General features: G+C 39.0%; 1 protein-coding gene across 1 annotated transcript in view; it reads right to left on the bottom strand.

Annotated features, from left to right (window-relative positions):
* LOC111586420 (mucin-5AC-like) overlaps positions 1-18,872 on the bottom strand; it is a 48,348-nt gene that overhangs the window by 29,086 nt on the left and 390 nt on the right. The window contains exons 3-25 of the mRNA XM_055011447.1: positions 18,591-18,852; positions 17,727-17,841; positions 17,473-17,563; positions 17,279-17,385; positions 16,532-16,760; positions 15,682-15,807; positions 15,487-15,604; positions 15,105-15,243; positions 14,802-14,912; positions 14,495-14,564; positions 13,320-13,457; positions 9,593-9,757; positions 9,420-9,514; positions 8,959-9,085; positions 7,571-7,823; positions 7,231-7,283; positions 5,622-5,722; positions 5,337-5,488; positions 3,828-3,966; positions 2,697-2,807; positions 2,114-2,293; positions 1,782-2,021; positions 322-478 (exon numbers count right to left, since the gene is read on the bottom strand). Coding sequence (XP_054867422.1) covers positions 322-478; positions 1,782-2,021; positions 2,114-2,293; positions 2,697-2,807; positions 3,828-3,966; positions 5,337-5,488; positions 5,622-5,722; positions 7,231-7,283; positions 7,571-7,823; positions 8,959-9,085; positions 9,420-9,514; positions 9,593-9,757; positions 13,320-13,457; positions 14,495-14,564; positions 14,802-14,912; positions 15,105-15,243; positions 15,487-15,604; positions 15,682-15,807; positions 16,532-16,760; positions 17,279-17,385; positions 17,473-17,563; positions 17,727-17,841; positions 18,591-18,852 — 3,279 coding nt within the window. The remainder of the gene's footprint in view (positions 1-321; positions 479-1,781; positions 2,022-2,113; positions 2,294-2,696; positions 2,808-3,827; positions 3,967-5,336; positions 5,489-5,621; positions 5,723-7,230; positions 7,284-7,570; positions 7,824-8,958; positions 9,086-9,419; positions 9,515-9,592; positions 9,758-13,319; positions 13,458-14,494; positions 14,565-14,801; positions 14,913-15,104; positions 15,244-15,486; positions 15,605-15,681; positions 15,808-16,531; positions 16,761-17,278; positions 17,386-17,472; positions 17,564-17,726; positions 17,842-18,590; positions 18,853-18,872) is intronic.

Genomic DNA, 18,872 nt, shown 5'->3' with positions numbered 1-18,872 from the left:
ATTTCTCTTGTGTCACGGCAACTGATTCAGAGTTCAAAAGTTAATTAACAAGAGTAGTTCATGACCCCAGCAACATCAGGAGGAGGAAAGGTTGGGGAACAGGAACTATGAACCACATGGAAATGTGACCAGTAGAGACATAACATGTCACATTTCTAGTCCAAACTGTGATGTGCTGCCAAGCCTATCCAATCTCTAGTCAGTGATGAGGTTGAGGGTCCCAGAATGGAGTCATACTGCTAAATATAACTACCACAAATGGAATGAAGTGTATGCTGATTATGGTTTTTCAACAAGGCGTTTGGCATCCTGGTTACTCACGGCAGATGTTAGGGGTTCTCCATTGTACACAGACGCCAGCTTGATTACAGGATTCAGCGTAAGCAGCCACAGCAGTGCAGAAACACTCACAGTCTCCACCAGTGTCACAAGCACATGAGTCAAATACACATGCGTCGTAGTATGGAACAGGATCCACCTGCAGACAAGTGTGTGAGGATACATTAATAAGATAAACAAGCATGCAAATGCAATTTCATACCACAAAATTCTGCACAAACGAAAGGCACTGCTGCATTTCTGCTTCTATTTCACTAAATCACAGGTGCAAATATTGCAGTTGGTACTCTATTGTATTTATCTGAGAGCAATAATTACAAATTACAAAGTAAGATTTTAGTAGAGTACACAGTTAATGGAACACTCACATTGTTAGAGACTGAACGATGCAAAAGCAAAAATAGAAAAAAAACCCTCAGCTATAATGAGTATAATTGCCTATGAAGGTATTGTGTACCCATCATTACTCAAACAGTAACACTCTGTCAAAGTGCATTATGCTTTATGACTAATGACAAATCTTGCATTTTTATTGTTTCTATATCAAAGGCTTGGATGGACTTACAAGCAAGAAGAAACAATTAATTGTGATATTCATCTAAAAATCTCCACGGTTAAAGCTTCCTAACAATCTCATATTTTCATCTCTATAGTACACAATTTAGTGGCTACTTAATACTTAGGTATCCCCTACAGGCACACTAACCTTAGGGTACTTTTAATAAAGAATTGGATTAACTGCAAAATGGCCTTCAACTGAATTCTTTAGGGGTAGACTTAGAGTTGAATCGTTAAAGCCCAATAGCGAAGGGATCTATGTGACTTCACTTAATATCAAACTCCAAATGTTGACAAAATTTTGTTCCTTCTAGATTTTAAATAAAGTATTCTTCTATGGAAATTTTAAGTGCTGTCTACATCCACATTTGTACTGCAATGATCTGCCACTCCATCCTGAAATGCTAAAAAATAGAGCTTTTTAAATCATTTACTTTTAAGGGTTGGTGGGGATTTGATTTTTTGAGTAAAGATTGTCCACATTGTATATGCCAGCAAATGTGTGAAGGTGTCCATGAATGATGACAACTCATGAAGCAAAAACTGAGCTGTGTGCATGTGAGAGCATGTGTCATTACAATCTTGGTTATATGATGTCGTCATGACAAAATGTATCTTTTGGCCTGAAGCTGTAAAAGGAAAGCTCATGCATAGTTTTACATGGTCTGAAAAACATTTTTGATGTCATCTACAAGTGGAAGTTATGACCCAGTGAATAATTTGCAAGGGATTAAAGCAAAATTTACCACACTCATCTTTAAGGTAGAAAGGATTTTGATGGGAAGCAACCTTTGATTTAACATTGCCAGTAATAGGCCCTACTGGCTCCAAGGTGAAAACACAAGAACAATACAACAACAAACTTGACTTTGACAAGAACCTACACTTGAGTGGCAGGCGGAGAAGACGTCACTCTGTATGATGCTGCATTGTTTCTGAGCCCATGACTGTCTGTATGGGTTGCTGGTGCAGGGGCTGGTGATATTCTGAGCATTGGGGCAGCTTGATAAATCCTTCCAGCTGTTCCCAAATACCAGGGGGTTGACAACCACTGCATTGGATCTTGTAGTAAGGTCATTATTTGCACTGCCATCATAGTTGCCACACAGGCCGCATACATGACCCTGAAAAAGTAAAGCTCCTTAGTCTGTTGTCTGAACAAATCAACTGTAGTTATGTTAAAAGCAACACATTCTGTCACATATTAAATTATTACCTTATATTTTGGGCTGAGCTTGATGAACAAGGTGGTTTTTTTGTCCCACATGAGAATGAGACCGTTGTTTGCTTCAACTACCAAGTAATTGCCCATAGTGCTGTACTGAAATGGAGCAGCTTCTGCAGCTCCACTTGAAAGTAGCTGATAGCTTCCGTCTGTCAGAATGAGTTCTGCATTCTAAACAAAAAAAAACCCAGACACTGAGCGTTAGTCAACAATCAGTCGTGAATACAAATAATTCTGCACTCCAATTCTTAGAAACCTCTCAGAAAATATCACTGGAGTCATGAAATCACTGTCCACAATTAGTCCACAAACTTCACTTTATGCAAATGCAAGGAGCTCCTCTATTTACTTGTATTCCATTCTTTTGTGACACTGCAGTCATTTGGGTCTGCACATTGGCATTATTCTTTTCCAGTTTTGGTGTTAAAAAAAAAAAAAAAAAAAAAAAAAAAAACAAGTTAAGATTAAAAAAAAGACCTTGTGGATAGAAGGCAAAACACCCTGAAGTATCCAAACCAAACTCCGTTGTCTTTGGCTTAGAATTTCAAGATCAGGTTTTAATGGGACTGTTTACCCGGAGGAAGATTTTGATGGTCTTGGAGCATGTGGTTCCTGTGGTTCCACATGGAACATTCTCTGTGATCACTCTGAACGTTCCATTACTCTGAGCACTGCCGCAGTAGTCCTGAGAAGGATACACACAAAAATCAATATTAGTAGCTCTGCTTGACTGTTGACTGGTTGGTTCTCTAGTTTACATGTTTTACAATACAATACAATACAATACAATACAATAACTTTACTACCATTAAGCTATTACATAAACTATTTTACCAGATATTATCATAATTTGTTTGATAGTATTCATACAAAATGACAGATACAGATAACAGACACGTGATCTATGGAGACATTTTTCTCAACTCTTCTGCATTTATTTTTTTCATCCTTATTCAAGACAATAGTCTTTCAGTTTGAGAGCATAAAATCCTAATTTTACATCAATAATTGTAATGCTTCCCCTCAAAACACTCACACTAAGATAGTCCCTGCTTACTCATAGATTTGCTCTGCTGTGCTCAAAACTGTATTTCTACGCTAATTAATAGTTTCACTTGCACAGTCTACCTGTACTCCAGTTTAAACCCTTTTCCTTGCACTCAGATGGACTCTGCATGCTAGCAGAACCTCTGCTTTCAGGTCTTTGCTCATGTGATTGAGTTTTTGTACAAAAAAATCCTACCAAAATTTCAGTCAAAAAACATGTGCCAGGCATGGTGCTTTTAACTACCCAGTGTGAGTTGCTGCCTGGTGTAAATTGTGCATGAGTCATTTTATAACATTTACTGCCTGATAATTGGTCGGTTTAGTTCTGTTCTGACCTGCAATATCCCAAGCTCTCTCCACCACCCCAGCTTCCTCCTTATTTGGTATTTCATTTCTTAGCCAAGATTTAATGTTTATATATGTGTTTATTTTGGAGGTTACATTCTAATTACTGCTTAGATTCTTTGAGAGCTTCCTCAAACAGCACTAATGTGTCTGTAAAATCAGAACATATAACCACATGCTGTCAGTGGTCAGGTCTTTAACACAAGTATCTTAGTGAAATGATATGTGCATTCCTCAATCCAAAAACTTGTGCTTGGAAATGCACATCAGTTTCACTGGAATCTCCAGTCACTGTTTTCATGTGCATTCATACCTGAGTGAGAATGTATTCACAACTGCCATCAAAAGTGAAGCGATTCTGATCAAAAGTCATGTAGTGTCCATCACCATAGACGTAGCAGGTTCCATCACATTGGTTGGTGGTGCATTGCCACGTCCTGCCATTACAAGTGCTGGGAATGCAAATGATTAGATGGCATCAGGTTCTCAATAAAAGACACTTCTTTTCCTTTGCACATATACACTCACCTACCACTTAATTAGGTACACCTGTTCAATTGCTTGTTAACACAAACAGCTAATCAGTCAATCACATGGTTGCAACTCAGTGTATTTATGCATGTAGATGTGGTCAAGACAACTTCATGAAGTTCAAACCGAGCATCAGAATGGGGAAGAGAGGGGATTTAAGTGACTTTGAACGTGGCATGGTTGTTGCTGCCATACAGGCTGGTCTGAGTATTTCAAAAATTGCTAATCTACTGGGATTTTCACGCACAACCACCTCTATGGTTTACAGAGAATGGTCCGAAAAAGAGAAAATATCCAGTGAGCAGCAGTTGTGTGGACCAATATCCCTTGCTGATGTGAGAGGTCAGAGGAGAATGGGCAGACTGGTTGGAGATGACAGAAAGGCAACAGTAACTCAAATAACCACTGGTTACAGCCAAGGAATGCAGAATACCATCTCTGAACGCACGACACGTCCAACCTCGATGAAGATGGGCTACAGCAGCAGAAGACCACACCGGGTGCCACTCCTGTCAGCTAAGAACAGGAAACTGAGGCTACAATTCACACAGGCTCTCCAAAACTGGACAATAGAAGACTGGAAAAACATTGTCTGGTCTGATGAGTCTCCATTTCAGTTGCGACATTCAGATGGTCTGAATTTAGTGTAAACAACATGAAAGTATGGATCCATCCTGCCCTGAATCAATGGTTCAGGCTGCAGCTGGTGGTGTAATTGTGTGAGGGATATTTTCTTGGCACACTTTGGGCCCCTTAGTACCAACTGAGCATTATTTAAACACCACTGCCTACCCGAGTATTGTTGCTAACAATGTCCATCCCTTTATGACCACAGTGGACCCATCTTCTGATGCTACTTCCAGCAGGATAATGCACTATGTCATAAAGCTCAAATCATCTTAAACTAGTGTCTTGAACATGACAATGAGTTCACTGTGTTCCACTGTCCTCCACAGTCACCAGATCTCTATCCAATAGAACCTTGGGGATGCGGTGGAACGAGAGATTGGCATCATGGATGTGCAGTCGACAAATCTGCAGCAACTGCGTGATGCTATCATGTTAATATGGACCAAATCTCTGAGGAATGTTTCCTCAGAGTTGTTGAAAGTATGCCAAGAAGAATTAAGGCAGTTCTGAAGGCAAAAGGAGGTCCAATCTTTTACTAGCAAGGTGTACCTAATAAAGTGGCCAGTGAGTGTAAGTCACAGATGGAGATGAAAATGATATCAAAGCATGCTGCACATTGTTGGGGCTTGATAGTATTTCATTGTAATCATGATTCACCTACCAGGTGTTACAGTCCACTTTGGTGGTCTCTCCAGGCTGATAGGAGATACCGTTGTGCACACAGGAACAGTTCCCTGGCTCGATGCAGCCCCCATTACCATCAGATACCAATCCAGATGCGCACATACAGCCAGAGACACACCCTGTGCTCACCTGGAGATAAGAACCTACTTTAAACCACTGTATGTTTCATATCTACACCAAACAGAAAACATTTAACTTAATCTCAGAGTCAGGATTATTACTTTCTTTGTTTTCTTATATGTTTAAGGAAAAGATGACTCACACAGGCCATGTCTAATGTGCTGCAACTCTTCTCACACTCAGTTCCCTTTGCAGCTGGACCATTAGCAGAGCAGTTAAAGAACACCATTGGTGGAGCACACGCTGTTAAGAACAGACACGTCTAAAATTACTTCACTGTATTTCTGAAATCAGTCCTGGTAACTAATTTTACACAACACTGTGTAATGTAACACAATACAGAGATTTTTTTTCTTTCTTGTCTTTGACATGGAAATAAATTGAATGAATTGAGCACCTAATCTGAGGACCATGGTTGTACAAGACATTTGCATGACAAACATGTTGTGATTTATCATTTTGTGATATATCGAAATTATGTTGGAAAGTCAGCAATTCGTTCATCTTTTCTTTTACTTTTTCTCTTCACTCTCTGTGTAGAGTATAGTCTAATGCCCCAGGCCATCCTGTTAAGCAAGAACTGTGGTAAACATTGTAGCCTGAAGAAAACAGCACCACCTTTGGGGGCCTAAAAGTAAAGTACATATTCTAAAATAAAACCAAAAATATACTTAATGTGTCATAAGAGTTTGTGTCTATCTTCAGAAAAGATGGTATTTATGTCCTCCTGTACTGCAGTTGTGTTTTCTACAGAATGAAATGTTGTAAATGACTTTCTTTTGTAATGCCAGCGCATTAAATTCTAAATATAAATAGGAGAACGTGTAGTTGCTTATGATGGAAATTTTATATGTATAGATTTAATTTCAACTGGACTTTTGGTAGATTTATGTTTTAATATGAATTCTTATCTTTCTTGTCTGTGTTTTGAGTATAAAGTTCATGTTGCATCTTGTTTGTTCAAGACATTCAAGCCAATTTGTATTTGTATGCAGATGACACAATCATCTATGCATCTGCTCCTTCTGCAGCACAGGCAATAGAAGACCTTCAGACTCTAGTTCAGTTATTACAGAAAGCTTTGAAGAATCTAAAATTGGTTTTAAATGCCCATTAAACACTTACAAAACTGTGACAATCTAAGAATTTTTACATCTGGTGATACATTGATTGAAAGACTGTCCTCCTATAAATACTTGGGAATATGGATCGATGAAAAGCTGTCAAATAATGTACATATCTCTAATTTAGTTACGAAACTCAAATTGAACATTTGCTTTAATTTTAAAAATAAAACATGCTTCACATTCGCTGCAAAGGAAAAAACTTGTGGAAACCATCTTTCTATCTGTGATTGATTATGGTGGTCTACTGTCTAGCCATGCAGCCTCCTCCACCTTATAGAGACTTGATTCAGTGTATCATGCTTCACTGTGTTTCATTTCAAATGCAAAATCTCTCATTGTCAATGTTTTTCTTGAGAGATCACTGTCCTTGAATAGCAGTCAATCTGTTTTATTGTTTTATTGTTTATTGTTCGTGTATCATGTATCTGTTGTATGTAACTTTTTAAATTTTGTATGACTGCTACTTGGCCAGGTCTCCCTTGTAAAAGAGATCTCTAAGCTCAGTGGGACTTCCTGGTTAAATAAAGGTAAATAAATAAAGGTAAATAAATAAAGGCACTGTTGTGAAATAATATAACATTTTTATGCTGCCACTTATCAGTGATTCTGTATTATGTAACTTACATGGCTGTGCAATGAACTCTCCAATGCAGCTGAGTCTGCCCTCCGTACAGGTGCTAGTGAAGACACACAAAAAATACATAGAGACACATACATAACCTCACAACACATCATTTAAGCATAAACCAAAGGTCAAACAGCAAATTCTAAGTTGTTATTTGAAAAGCCCAAAATCCAAATCCATACACCATTTCTGTCTCCCATGTCTTTGACCCCATAGATTACAGTGGATACGTCATTTTAATCAGTTTAGAAGAAAAAATACAGAAAACCTACCAAACCACATATAAATCCTATGCAAAAACACAATTAAAAAAACTCCGAAAATATACTATTTTCATACCACATGACTCCTTCCTTGTTGATGACCTGACCAGCAGGAACTGCTGAGCCTTCATTATAGCAGGGACAAGCCTCAGATGGAACACACTTCCCAGAGTCATCCATATAGGTTCCTTCTGCACAGATACAGCCATCGATGGGTGGGAAGGAGTGACAGCTAAGATCTGTGCTGCCGATGCAGCGGCATGTGCGACTGCTGGATGTAATGTTGTAGGAGTAGACCATGCCGCTAGGACAGGAACTGGCATATTTTCCTGAGGAAGCACAAGCACAGGATCAGAGAAATCCTCTAGCTTGACTGCACTGAAATAATTTCAATGAATCAGTCAATAAATTAATCCCGATTTTCCAGTTTCACATGTAACATTATTGTTTGAATATACATGCTGGTTGAATGATGCACAAGAGTGAATCATGCCAACATCTAATGTTCAGAACTCTTTATCCTTCAACCAAGCAATGCTTTGGAAAAAATGATCTGCTAAATGAAATTGTAGAATTGTAAACAAATTTATGGAGACTGATTTAACCCAGTTGCAACTGCAAAATTCTTGCAGAAGCATTTTGACTTGTCAACATGTGTTAAAGGTCAATTTCATTAAGAGACATCAGAAGTTCCGCTAGTGTGTGTTGTGACGTTTTCCTTCCCCCTTTGTTCTTTAGATTTCTACTCAATCTGATACTAGTTTTCCTCTTGGAACCACGTCCAGGGGGGTGGGCTGTGGTCGCATGGACCATAAACCTTTTGATAATATGAGCAGTCGTAATGACAGGAACATGAGGCTGTTTGGAGATGGTCTTGTAGCTTTCGGCTTGACCATGCTTGGCAATTACTTTCTTCCTTATGTCCCCCACTAAATCCATTCTTGTCTTTCCCTTGTTATTGTTCAGTATGTTGCACACAATGATACCAAATTGCCCAATGAGAGCAGCTTTTCATCATTTAAATGGGCTGAATGATAGAATACAGGCATAAAAACACCTGTGGTACTAAATGAAGATTATGGTCTGCTTCAAATATCACTATAGGTTATTTATTTATCACCACTTTTAGGATCAACAGTCAATAATTTTGTTCAGGCTGTCTTAGAACAATAGTTCAGCTCTTTTCATTGCTTCTTTATGTTATTACATGGTAAACCAAAGACACACAAAGGTTTGATGAAAAAAATTTTAAAAAAAAGCTTTTGAACATAAAACTTTTCAAGAAGAGCGTTATGCTTTTGCTTTAATGTGTTGTAAGAGTGCAAATACTTTTGCCACTTTTGTATCTGCTTTTCTGCTTGATTGAAATGACATTTTACATGTGTGCAGGTACACTCTTTACTGGTACAGTCCTCCAAGTCAGTGGCATAACACTGTCCTGATTCATTATTCCTCACTACTTACCACAAATGACCTTTCTCCAGTCACTGATCTGTATTCCTGCAGCTGCACAGGCGTGGATGTAGGAGGAGACTGCAGCACACATGAAGTCCTCACTTTTTTCACAGTTACAGCTGTCATACATGCAATTCTGTGAAAAGACCAAATAAACAGAAGTATGACTGCGTCCTGTCATATGTCTGGATTCCTGTCAGGTGCAGCTGACAGAAATATGAACAAATAGCCATCAGACTGAGAACTCCTCCACTTTTCTGAACCCAGCTGAAACACTGGACACTTACATCTGAACAATAATATCAATCATTATCAACATCATTTGCAATGTTATTTTTCTCAATAGTATTTACAAAATCAGTTTAAGTATCATGTGCAATATTTCAGTTTAATGTGTAATATCTCATTTCAATGTGCAAAATTTCATTATGTGTATCTTATCTTATTTTGTCTTAAGCTGTGACACTTGCCTCTTTATAGGAGTCAGGGCTGATTTCAGAGTGACAGGAGGCAAACACTCCCTGCGGGTCAGTCAACATGGAGCACCAGTGCTGGGCATAGTTTTCTATCATTGACACATAATAAGGACATCAGTCATTCTGAGGAACCATGATAACAGAGAATCCAAATGAGTCACACCCACCATTATCCACACTGAGACTGCAGGGATTCTTAAAGCTGCTCTTAACATCAGGGCAACCAGCATGTGTCTTCCAGCTGTTGGCGAAACCAGCTGCTGTGGCATCTGTAACACCACTCAGCTTAAGAAAGTCGTCTGCTTGGTTGCTGTTGAAGTTCCCACACAGACCTGCAGGCAGACACCATCATGTTAACAGCAATAAAAAGCCTTCACTTTAAATGCAAAGTGGATTGATTCTGGGTACTCTTTTCCGACAGAGCGGAAGCACCATTACCACATCAGAATTTTTTATGCTGCAGTTACAACTACTTCTCCATTCCTCTCTCTCTCCAACAAGCTTAGTTTCTTTTATCATACCAACAGATTTTTGGTAACTGCCTAGTTGAACACAAGTCAAGCTTCTATTTGCTTTGGTAATGGCTCAACACATACTAGACATCATATCCACTAGCAACGACCAAATGTCACCTGTTTTCCCATTTTATTCAGCTTGCGGATGAGCATGTACTTGAGGAAATCAGGTGAGTAGATGGTCCATCATTGTACCCAGGACACATTTGCCTGCACACTGCTAAAAGAATGTGGCTGGGCAGACCACTACATCCGTTTTAGAACCACCAATCAACCTATCACTGATGTCTTTAGAGCAGTGTTTCTCAACTGGTGGGTCGCGACCCAAAAGTGGGTCGCGGGGCCGTTTTTGGTGGGTCGCGAGCCTTTTTCTAAAAAGAGAGAAAAATAAAGATAATCCAATTTAGTGGCGAGTCATTGTAGTTCCCCTCCGCACCCGCAGGGGGTCGTCGTGTCAGCAGCGACCGGTGAGGACACTCGTATTACTGTAGAAGAAACTGCATGTTTTCATAGCAACAGCAGCATGGCTAAACGCAAGTACGACAGCGAGTACATTAAATATGGATTTTCCTACATCGAAGACAAAGGACTCCAAAAGCACGGATCTGAATAAACTTTTCGAGCGGTTTAGCGACTACTTTCCCGATAAACAACCCGAGGACGATTGGGTGCGCGACCCGTTTGGAATAAACATGGAAAGCATCACGTTGCCTAGCAGCGATGAATGTCAGCTGGTGGAGCTATCATGTGACCGCACTCTCAGAAAGAAATTCACAGAGGTAAGCCTTTCTCAGTTCTGGTGCAACGATGTGATGAGAGAGTATCCCTCCATTGCTAGTCGAGCTGTAAAAATCCTCCTACCATTCAGCACCACATACCTCTGTGAATGTGGCTTCTCAGCTCTTGTTCAGCTGAAAACAAAATACCCAAATAAACTGAACATTGAGCATGACCTCAGAGTTGCTTTATCATGCATACAGCCAGATTTTGAGACTCTTGTAAAGGCCAAAAAGCATCCTCAGCTAAGCCATTAGAACTTCATGTAGTTCTGCAGTACTTTTATTGTAACTTGTGACTTTTGTTTATTTGTAAGTGCTTAAAAACACACTTTTCTTTCAATATTGCACACTATTTTTTCCCCAAATATTGGCTTTCAAATATAGTTAAGCCCTTTGAAAAATGTTTTATTGTGTTTACATTTTGAGATTGATCAGAACATTAAGCATTTCTTCACTTTAATAATTTGTTGAATGCACTTCATCAGTTTTCATGTTTTGGACTCTTTTGCACATATTTCTGTACATAGTTTCTCCAGCTACAACAGCAATGTTGCAGACTTGTGCAGTATTATGAGAAGCTACTGGTTTTGTTGAATTGCACTTTTTTTGTAGAAAAAAAATGCACTTTTATATATCCTGAGAACTACTTGAGGCTATTGTTCTACTTGTTTCAAAGTCCTCAGTACTTGAATTAGTATTGCTGCTTGATTTTGAGTTGTTGTGAAGTACTTGAGTTCAGGTTTAAAAGTTTTGTCTTCGAACGCTCAATCAATAAATTGTTGATTTTTGGAGAAATATTGTTTGGGTCACGACTTGTCATTTCAGTTTTATGGTGGGTCCCAGGCCCAGACCAGTTGAGAACCACTGCTTTAGAGCATACACGTAGAGAGCATGCAAAGACCGGACAGAAAAAGCCCCAGTCGACGTTAAGTTTAGAACCCAGAACCCTCCTGCTGTGGGGTTCATAACCAGGTGTAACTGTTTGAATTTGTTACCCTGATTAGATCCCCTATTTTCTCTATTCATCACATCATCAGTATTTACAACAGCCAACAGATCGTAGTGCCATCAGCAACACCAGAACTATCTGATCTCTGTGAGATGTTTTCAGTCTCAGAGAATAGATTGGGTATTGATGAGCATGGTGAGATAACTGAGCAAATATAAACTGTTCCTCATACTAGGCAAGATCAGGAGTAGTCTCACATTAGGTTGCATTTCTTTGGCTTTAAGACGTTTTTATTATTTTTCTTTCATCTGCATGGTAGTATAGTTTTGAGAGCCAGTAAAAGACAAATGTAAAAACATGATTCAGATCGATGAACAGACTTATTGCAAATCTTATAAGATCAGCAATTCAGCTATGAGGGCTTAGTGTTTTAATGAGTTTCCGTTTTAAGGATTATATTGTTCTATAATGGCATATAGAACAATAAAATTACTTTGAAGTCACTTGCAGCTCTAAAACCTCCAATCTTAAACTCTCACTATCTGTGCATTGAACTCCACAGGATCTTCTAAACCTAATGACTATTTCTAAGAGAACTGATTGGTAAGAAGGTGGTGCTTTTATGAGTGCTGATGTCTTCTGTGGAATATAATCTGCTCCAGAGCAAGTTAGGATTTCAGCATAAGCTACCATAGAGATGTAGCCTGCTGAGATGTGAACCACTGTTGAAGTACCAAAAACCCAGCGTTAAACCAGAAGTTATCTCTGGTTACCTCAAATCCTGCTTTCTAGTACAGGTCTCTGGTAAAACCAGCATTTTGGATTTGAAATAAAGTTGTATGTAGGCTGTGTCAGATGTACTCAATCAGAGCAATGAGAAACCACATTCAGCGGAATCAAATAGATGTTGACCTGAGAGGAAAGAAAGCTGCTATTGCCGGCAATGCTAACATTAACCACACCCTGCAAACCAATATGAAATTGTTCACCCAAAGGCACTGTGATCCTGCTTTGTCTGAAAAGATAAAGCCGCTCGCCATGGCAACAACTTCACCAGCTATGCTTCCACTAAACTTTGCTGGTCTGATCAATCAGTTCTCTTGGAAAACACCATCACCATTCATGCAAGACTGAGTGGACTTCAGTGTGCTCAGAGAGTGGGAGGGAAAGATAACAGTTTTAAGAGCTCCAAGCAATTAAGAAGATGATATCCTCCTGAAACAGAAACTGATAACACTGCTACAGCCTTGGACTTGCTGATCTTCTAGAATTTGCAGTAGGAATGAATTATGTTTATACATTTGTTCTCTACTTGCTCCCAAAAACTGTTTGACATCACCAAAGTTGCAACTGAAAGAACAAGATTTAAATCACCTTACACAGCATCAGAATGAGATTCAGTGATGACTGAATTCATTATTTACATCACAATAACAATAGCTTCATTTTCATGAACTGATTATCTATTCTTCTAATTGGGGTTTCTGTGAGTTGCATCTATTATTTCGTTCTATAATCTTGTACACTCCCTCCTTGGTTTAGATATGGTTGTTCCAGTTAAACAGAGATGATTTCTTTCACTTCCCTCTCAAACATCTACCTTCTCTCTCTAGAACGTGGATCCAGACTATTAATATCTTAGTGTACCTACCACAGGTGTTGGCCTGGTGGTCGCTGGTCACTGTGATGTACAGCTGCATGACTGGCTCAAGCTGCACCTCCAGCAGAGCACCAACAGATGTCTGCACCAGCAGATAGTAAGAGGAAGCTCTGAAGGCGGAAATACCAGCTGGGGATTAAGAGAAATGTTGGGGATAAGAATTTGTCAAAAAAGTGGAAGCAGCAAGAGAAATGACAAACTGTTTGTTGCACACTGTCACCCCTTTCCAAGTGAATTTGCGGTAAAGATGCAAACGGTAAAATTGTTGGGGAGGATTGTGTGTTAACAGCCACTGGGTGCTTAGTGAAATAAGTTGTTACAAAAAGATGCTTATAAGGGGTGATATTACTGAACTTATGCTGTTGATTTTGATGCAGACATTGTGTATTGTGAATTTCCACACAGAAACTCCAATAAAGATTTCTTCCTTTACGTCCTTTGCTAAGATAGTTTAGTTTAACTTACATTTTTTTCTTGAAAAAATACACTTCCCTACTCTTATACAGTTATTCAATGGAAAATTGCTGTAATATGTATAATATCAATACTGCAATTTTTTGCATTTATTTCTTGAAAAGAATGCAATTTTTCACAGTTAACGTACATATTGTTGTGCTGAAACAACAAACAAGTAATGTGGCGATTTTTGCATTTATTTCATGTAAAAAATAAAGTTTGTACCAGTCAAATTGATGTACTTTTGTGCTAATACGGACAAATGGTTTAAACCTTTAGAGAAATTTTAGTTTTACATCAAATTTACATGAAAATACCATATAAAATAAAGTTTGTGACCTATTCTATATATGACAGCATTTTTCCATTGTTAACACAACAGTTAGTGCATTTAACATTTAATATATGTATTTTTAGCAAAAATTCCAGTGATAGCTGTCAAACATATTAAACTCTTTTCTTACAGTAAAATCTGGAATGCAGCACATTTCTAACAGTAAAATCAACAGTATCAATACATTTCTTTACCGTAAATGAAGAAAATGTTTTACCGAAATTTTACAGTAGTGTCCTGGCAACAACAGCTGCTGGAATTTTACAATAAAAATAACAGTTTTGTTTTACAGTGTAGCCCAATGGCATAGTGAACCTTGTTCTACATGCCAAAGAGACAACCAAGGGGTAATGCTGGACAAGGAAGCGACTCTCACCGGCAGAAAATGGTAACTCAGCATAGATGCCATTCACATAAACCTTGCCGTTGGGCTGGATGGTAATAACCTTTATATGAAAGGAGACAAGATAATAATGACACTTCTACATTACACATATTGTGACACATTATACTCTGCATTACAGTTTGTAGATTCAGAATTGTCAATGAAATGTACCATTACGTTACTATTCTCAGTGAATATATTTCGAAACAATGTAGAGACAGTTTCTGCTTTTTTTCCACGTTAAAAAACGTAAATATACAGTGTTGTGTGTGGGTGACTTTTTGTGTATCACACTCACATTAGCCCCTCCAGACAAACCCAAGGTGACAGACTTGAGGCATGTTTCACTCTCAGTCATTCCACACTGTACCAGTTCTCCCTGTATGACAAACTGGGTTCCACTGCAGTCCTAAACACACAACACAAAACAATTCAACCACTGCTGAACTGAAATAACACGTCTGCAGGAGGCTGTGCATTGGGTTCAGAGTTACACTAGTTACACTAGACATACTTTACATATATTTATTTTTATATTCCTACATATCTATATTTTTGTATTGTAATATTTTAACAGCTGTGATGTTGACATATATTTTACCTTAGCCAGAACATAAGAGCAGTCCCCATGAAACGTGTAGAATTTTCCATCAAAGCTCTTGATGTGAGCTCCTCCCTCCACAGAGCATGTTCCTGGACAGTCCTCCTCCTGACACTCCCACTGACCACTATTACACACACTGCCAATGCACACAGTTTCATCTTAGTTAACCAATGAATTGACCACTGTCTCAAAGAGTGTTATATTTACAAACTAGACTATGCTAGGCTAAACACCTAATAGATCCGCAAAATGTACTTACATTAACAAACCAGAAATGGATTTCTTCGTCTGACTAATATTTTTCTAGCAAACATGCATAGTGTCCATAATGTGTAGCTTTTCTTTACTTTCAAACAAACCAACATGCTGTACATCATACCATTTTTTGCAGTTACTGGAGTAGGACTCTCCAGGTCCATAGGTCTTGCTGTTGTAGCTGCATGAGCATTCACTCAGTGGAACACAACCCCTTCTATTTAAATCATCAAACACCGTGCCTGAAAGTGATCACAGTTATAGTGTAAGGAAGGACATTGTGTGTGCAATTATTTGCATATATTTTTAAGTGACATACCTGCGGGGCAGAAACATCCATCCATACAGTGGCTGTCACATGTAAGGCTGGCGTCTGGGTTTGAGCAGGTATCAGCACAGGGGCTCCCGCACTCCTTGTACTCCATTTGGTACTGACATGATTTCCCTGTGAATACAACAAGATTCTACATTAAACTCTGAGACATTGTGAAGCTGGCCTCATATACAATGGATGGCATGATGATCATATAAGCTGAAAATCAAACAGGGTTGTTCTTGTTTGGAGAAACAGCCCACAAATAGGTCAAGTACCATCTTAAGATTAGACACAGCTGTAGGACAAGTTCATGGGACCTTTAGTCAGTATGGTGAAGTGAATTAAGCCTCCAGAGTTTCCATTAAAATTTGTGCATATATATATTTTTTGGACATTATGTGTTCAAAGTAAGTAAATAAAGGCATGGAACGTCTTGTCTCATTCAGTTAATAGAGATACATTTTTTTAGATGAGGTTCAGGAGCAGGACCACACCTCAATCACTCCTCTTCCTGTATTATGCCTATATATACCACTCTGCCCTTCCTAGTTGTTCGTTCTCGCTTCTCGTGCCCCACCCACCCTCCCTATACTTCTGCCTCCTTTTCCTGACTTCTCCTTTTCCTTCGGGGTCTGCCGACCGAGAGCCGCTGCTGATCTCCGACTAAGCTTTTCCCCCGACACCGCATCAGTTCAGTTCAGTCAGCACCAAGATAATGATCCTTTACTTCCAATAAACAGTTAAGCTTCAAATAAACGGTATGGTTCTTGCTAGTGAATTTACTTACTTTAAAGTCAAAACAGAGCAGACAACCCCTCCTACCCCAAGAACATTTGATTAGCAGTGTACTCACAGCAGAGCTCTTCGGTTCTCCAATTTTGGGGCTTGCCACCAGCATGAACACACTGTCGGGAGAATTCAGACACAGTATTGCACAGGCAGAGGGGATCTGCTTTTTCACCTTCACTGCTGGCACAGTGACACAGGTCTGCAACACAGGCAGAAGTGAAGGAGGTAATGTCCAGCAGATTGTGACAGCTGCTGAAAGCCGGCCCCATAAGGATCTGCTCGCACACTGGTTTCTGCAGGACAAATAGACACAAAGATCACACTCACTATATCATCCAGGGATAATCCACAACATGAGAAATAATGTATCTCCTAGTGTTGACTGCAGTTTTATTTACCTGTGGGGCTATAGGCACTGAGCTTGCTTTATCTGATGCACAAGTTTAGAGCTTTGAGCTGTTGCTCTATCACAAGTTTAGAGCTTTGAGCTATGACTCCAGCTGTTGCTCTATCACAAGTTTAGCTGTGGTAAAATACATCTAAGGTTTTGAACCCAGCTGCTTCTTCTTGTACAAATCACATTTTCAGTCATGCAGAGGCTACTACAGGTACAAGTCTTTTAATGATGACAACAAAAAAAAAATCCTTTTACTGCCTCTACTCAAAACATGCATTCATCTGTGTGGCCACAAATTCTGGACAGCAAGCTGGCATGCTTATAGGATAGGTAGATGCTAAAATTAGACCCTTCCAATCACTTGTGAACATGGACAATTGTGTTTTGATTCCTATATAGTGGGTGGAGCCTCACCAAGTTGTCACAGCTTTTTGTTGGTTCCACTGTGTAGTCAGAGCAAGCTTCAGTTGGACCATTCATTTTCCAGAAGTCAGCAAAATCCCTGAGGGATAACTTCACACCTGTTTGGATGATATAAAAGAATCACAATTCAGTTCTACGACCATGGATATACATTGACTGATGTTCTAAGGTGGGCCGAAGTGTACCATGACTGTAGAACTCATCATGAAGCTGGACCCCATTAAAGTCTCCACAAAGACCACAAGTTTGGTTCTTGAACTTCTGGTCTAGTTCAACCTGTGAGGACAAATCAGTCTAGCTGAACACTATCAGGACTTGTGTAAAAAATCTGATGATGTTTAGTGTCATATTTTTGCAGAAATTTAGAAAACTTTAAAACGCTACTGTATAGAGTAGAATATGTGTCATAATAGGCTGGTCTTTGCAGCCACAGCCCTACCAGAAAAGAGTCCTCCTCATTCCAGAAAGCAACCAGTCCGAGCTTGGCTTTGATTTTAATGTAAGTGGAAGTTTTCTCAATGAGCACTCCTGCTCGACTGACTGGAAGGATGGCTCTGTAACAAGAAAACATAGGTAAGAACACAAACAAAAAAGAATCAAAATATATACAGATATGGAGAAAAAAAAGTACTGTACTAGATAAACTATTAAAATGGAATAAAAGCAATTTGATTTAGAATAAGATAGGATAGAACTACAGTGCTATCTAATTTGTACGTCATGCAGGGAATGTGTGTCCCATATGTTGAGCATTTAGTACAACACCCTTCTCTCAATAACCAACTCCAGGGCCTCCAGAACCATCCCTAGCACAGAGCCAGCCTTTTTTATCAGTTTATTCAGGCAACCAACAGATGGCTGCAAAGAAAATTTCAATTGCAATAACATACTAATAAAAGATCTGCAACATCTTAAAGGACCTAAAATTCCTTGAGAAATAGAGTCCACTCTGTCCCTTCTGTAGACAGCATCAGTTCTATATTTCTAGTCACAGCTAACTCCCAAGTATTTGTCACTTTTTACTATTTCCACCAATATGGCTAATATAAAAACCAAGAGTGGCATTCAATACCAAGAGATTGTAGGGAAATTTACATCTGTGATTGATCTTTTCAGGTTCAAAATATGCTGATCTAATAGCAATAATTCAGTTCCTTTTCATCCTGATCAAGTCAATAAGTCAATTCAAATCATTCCCTTTGGGTTTTTTATTGTGACAGTATGAGATATTATTGAAATGATCCGTATGCACCATCTGGACTGAAGCAATAAATTATGAATTTTATTTTTAGAGTAAACTCACAGTTCGCCGTCAATGGTCACTGAGCCCTTTGACAGTTCCACTACTGAACCCTGTAGGTTCAAAATGATGTTTTTGATGGTAGAAGAACCACCAGCTTCTTGTCTTCTTATCTGGATGTTGAAGTCATTGTAAGTACTGTGGCATGAGGAGGTCAGGATGTAGTTGCAGGTGGAGTGCAACTGGAAAATATCCCCATCAAAGGTCTTGTAGTGGAAGTTGCCCCATGTGCTGCAAACCTGGCCGTTGTGGGCAGGACTCACACCTACAAAGAGATTTTTTAAA

Source organism: Amphiprion ocellaris, chromosome 1 (assembly GCF_022539595.1).
Source record: "Amphiprion ocellaris isolate individual 3 ecotype Okinawa chromosome 1, ASM2253959v1, whole genome shotgun sequence".
In the NCBI taxonomy this organism is placed as follows: Eukaryota; Metazoa; Chordata; class Actinopteri; family Pomacentridae; genus Amphiprion; species Amphiprion ocellaris.
This window is presented reverse-complemented; position numbering and strand designations above follow the sequence as displayed.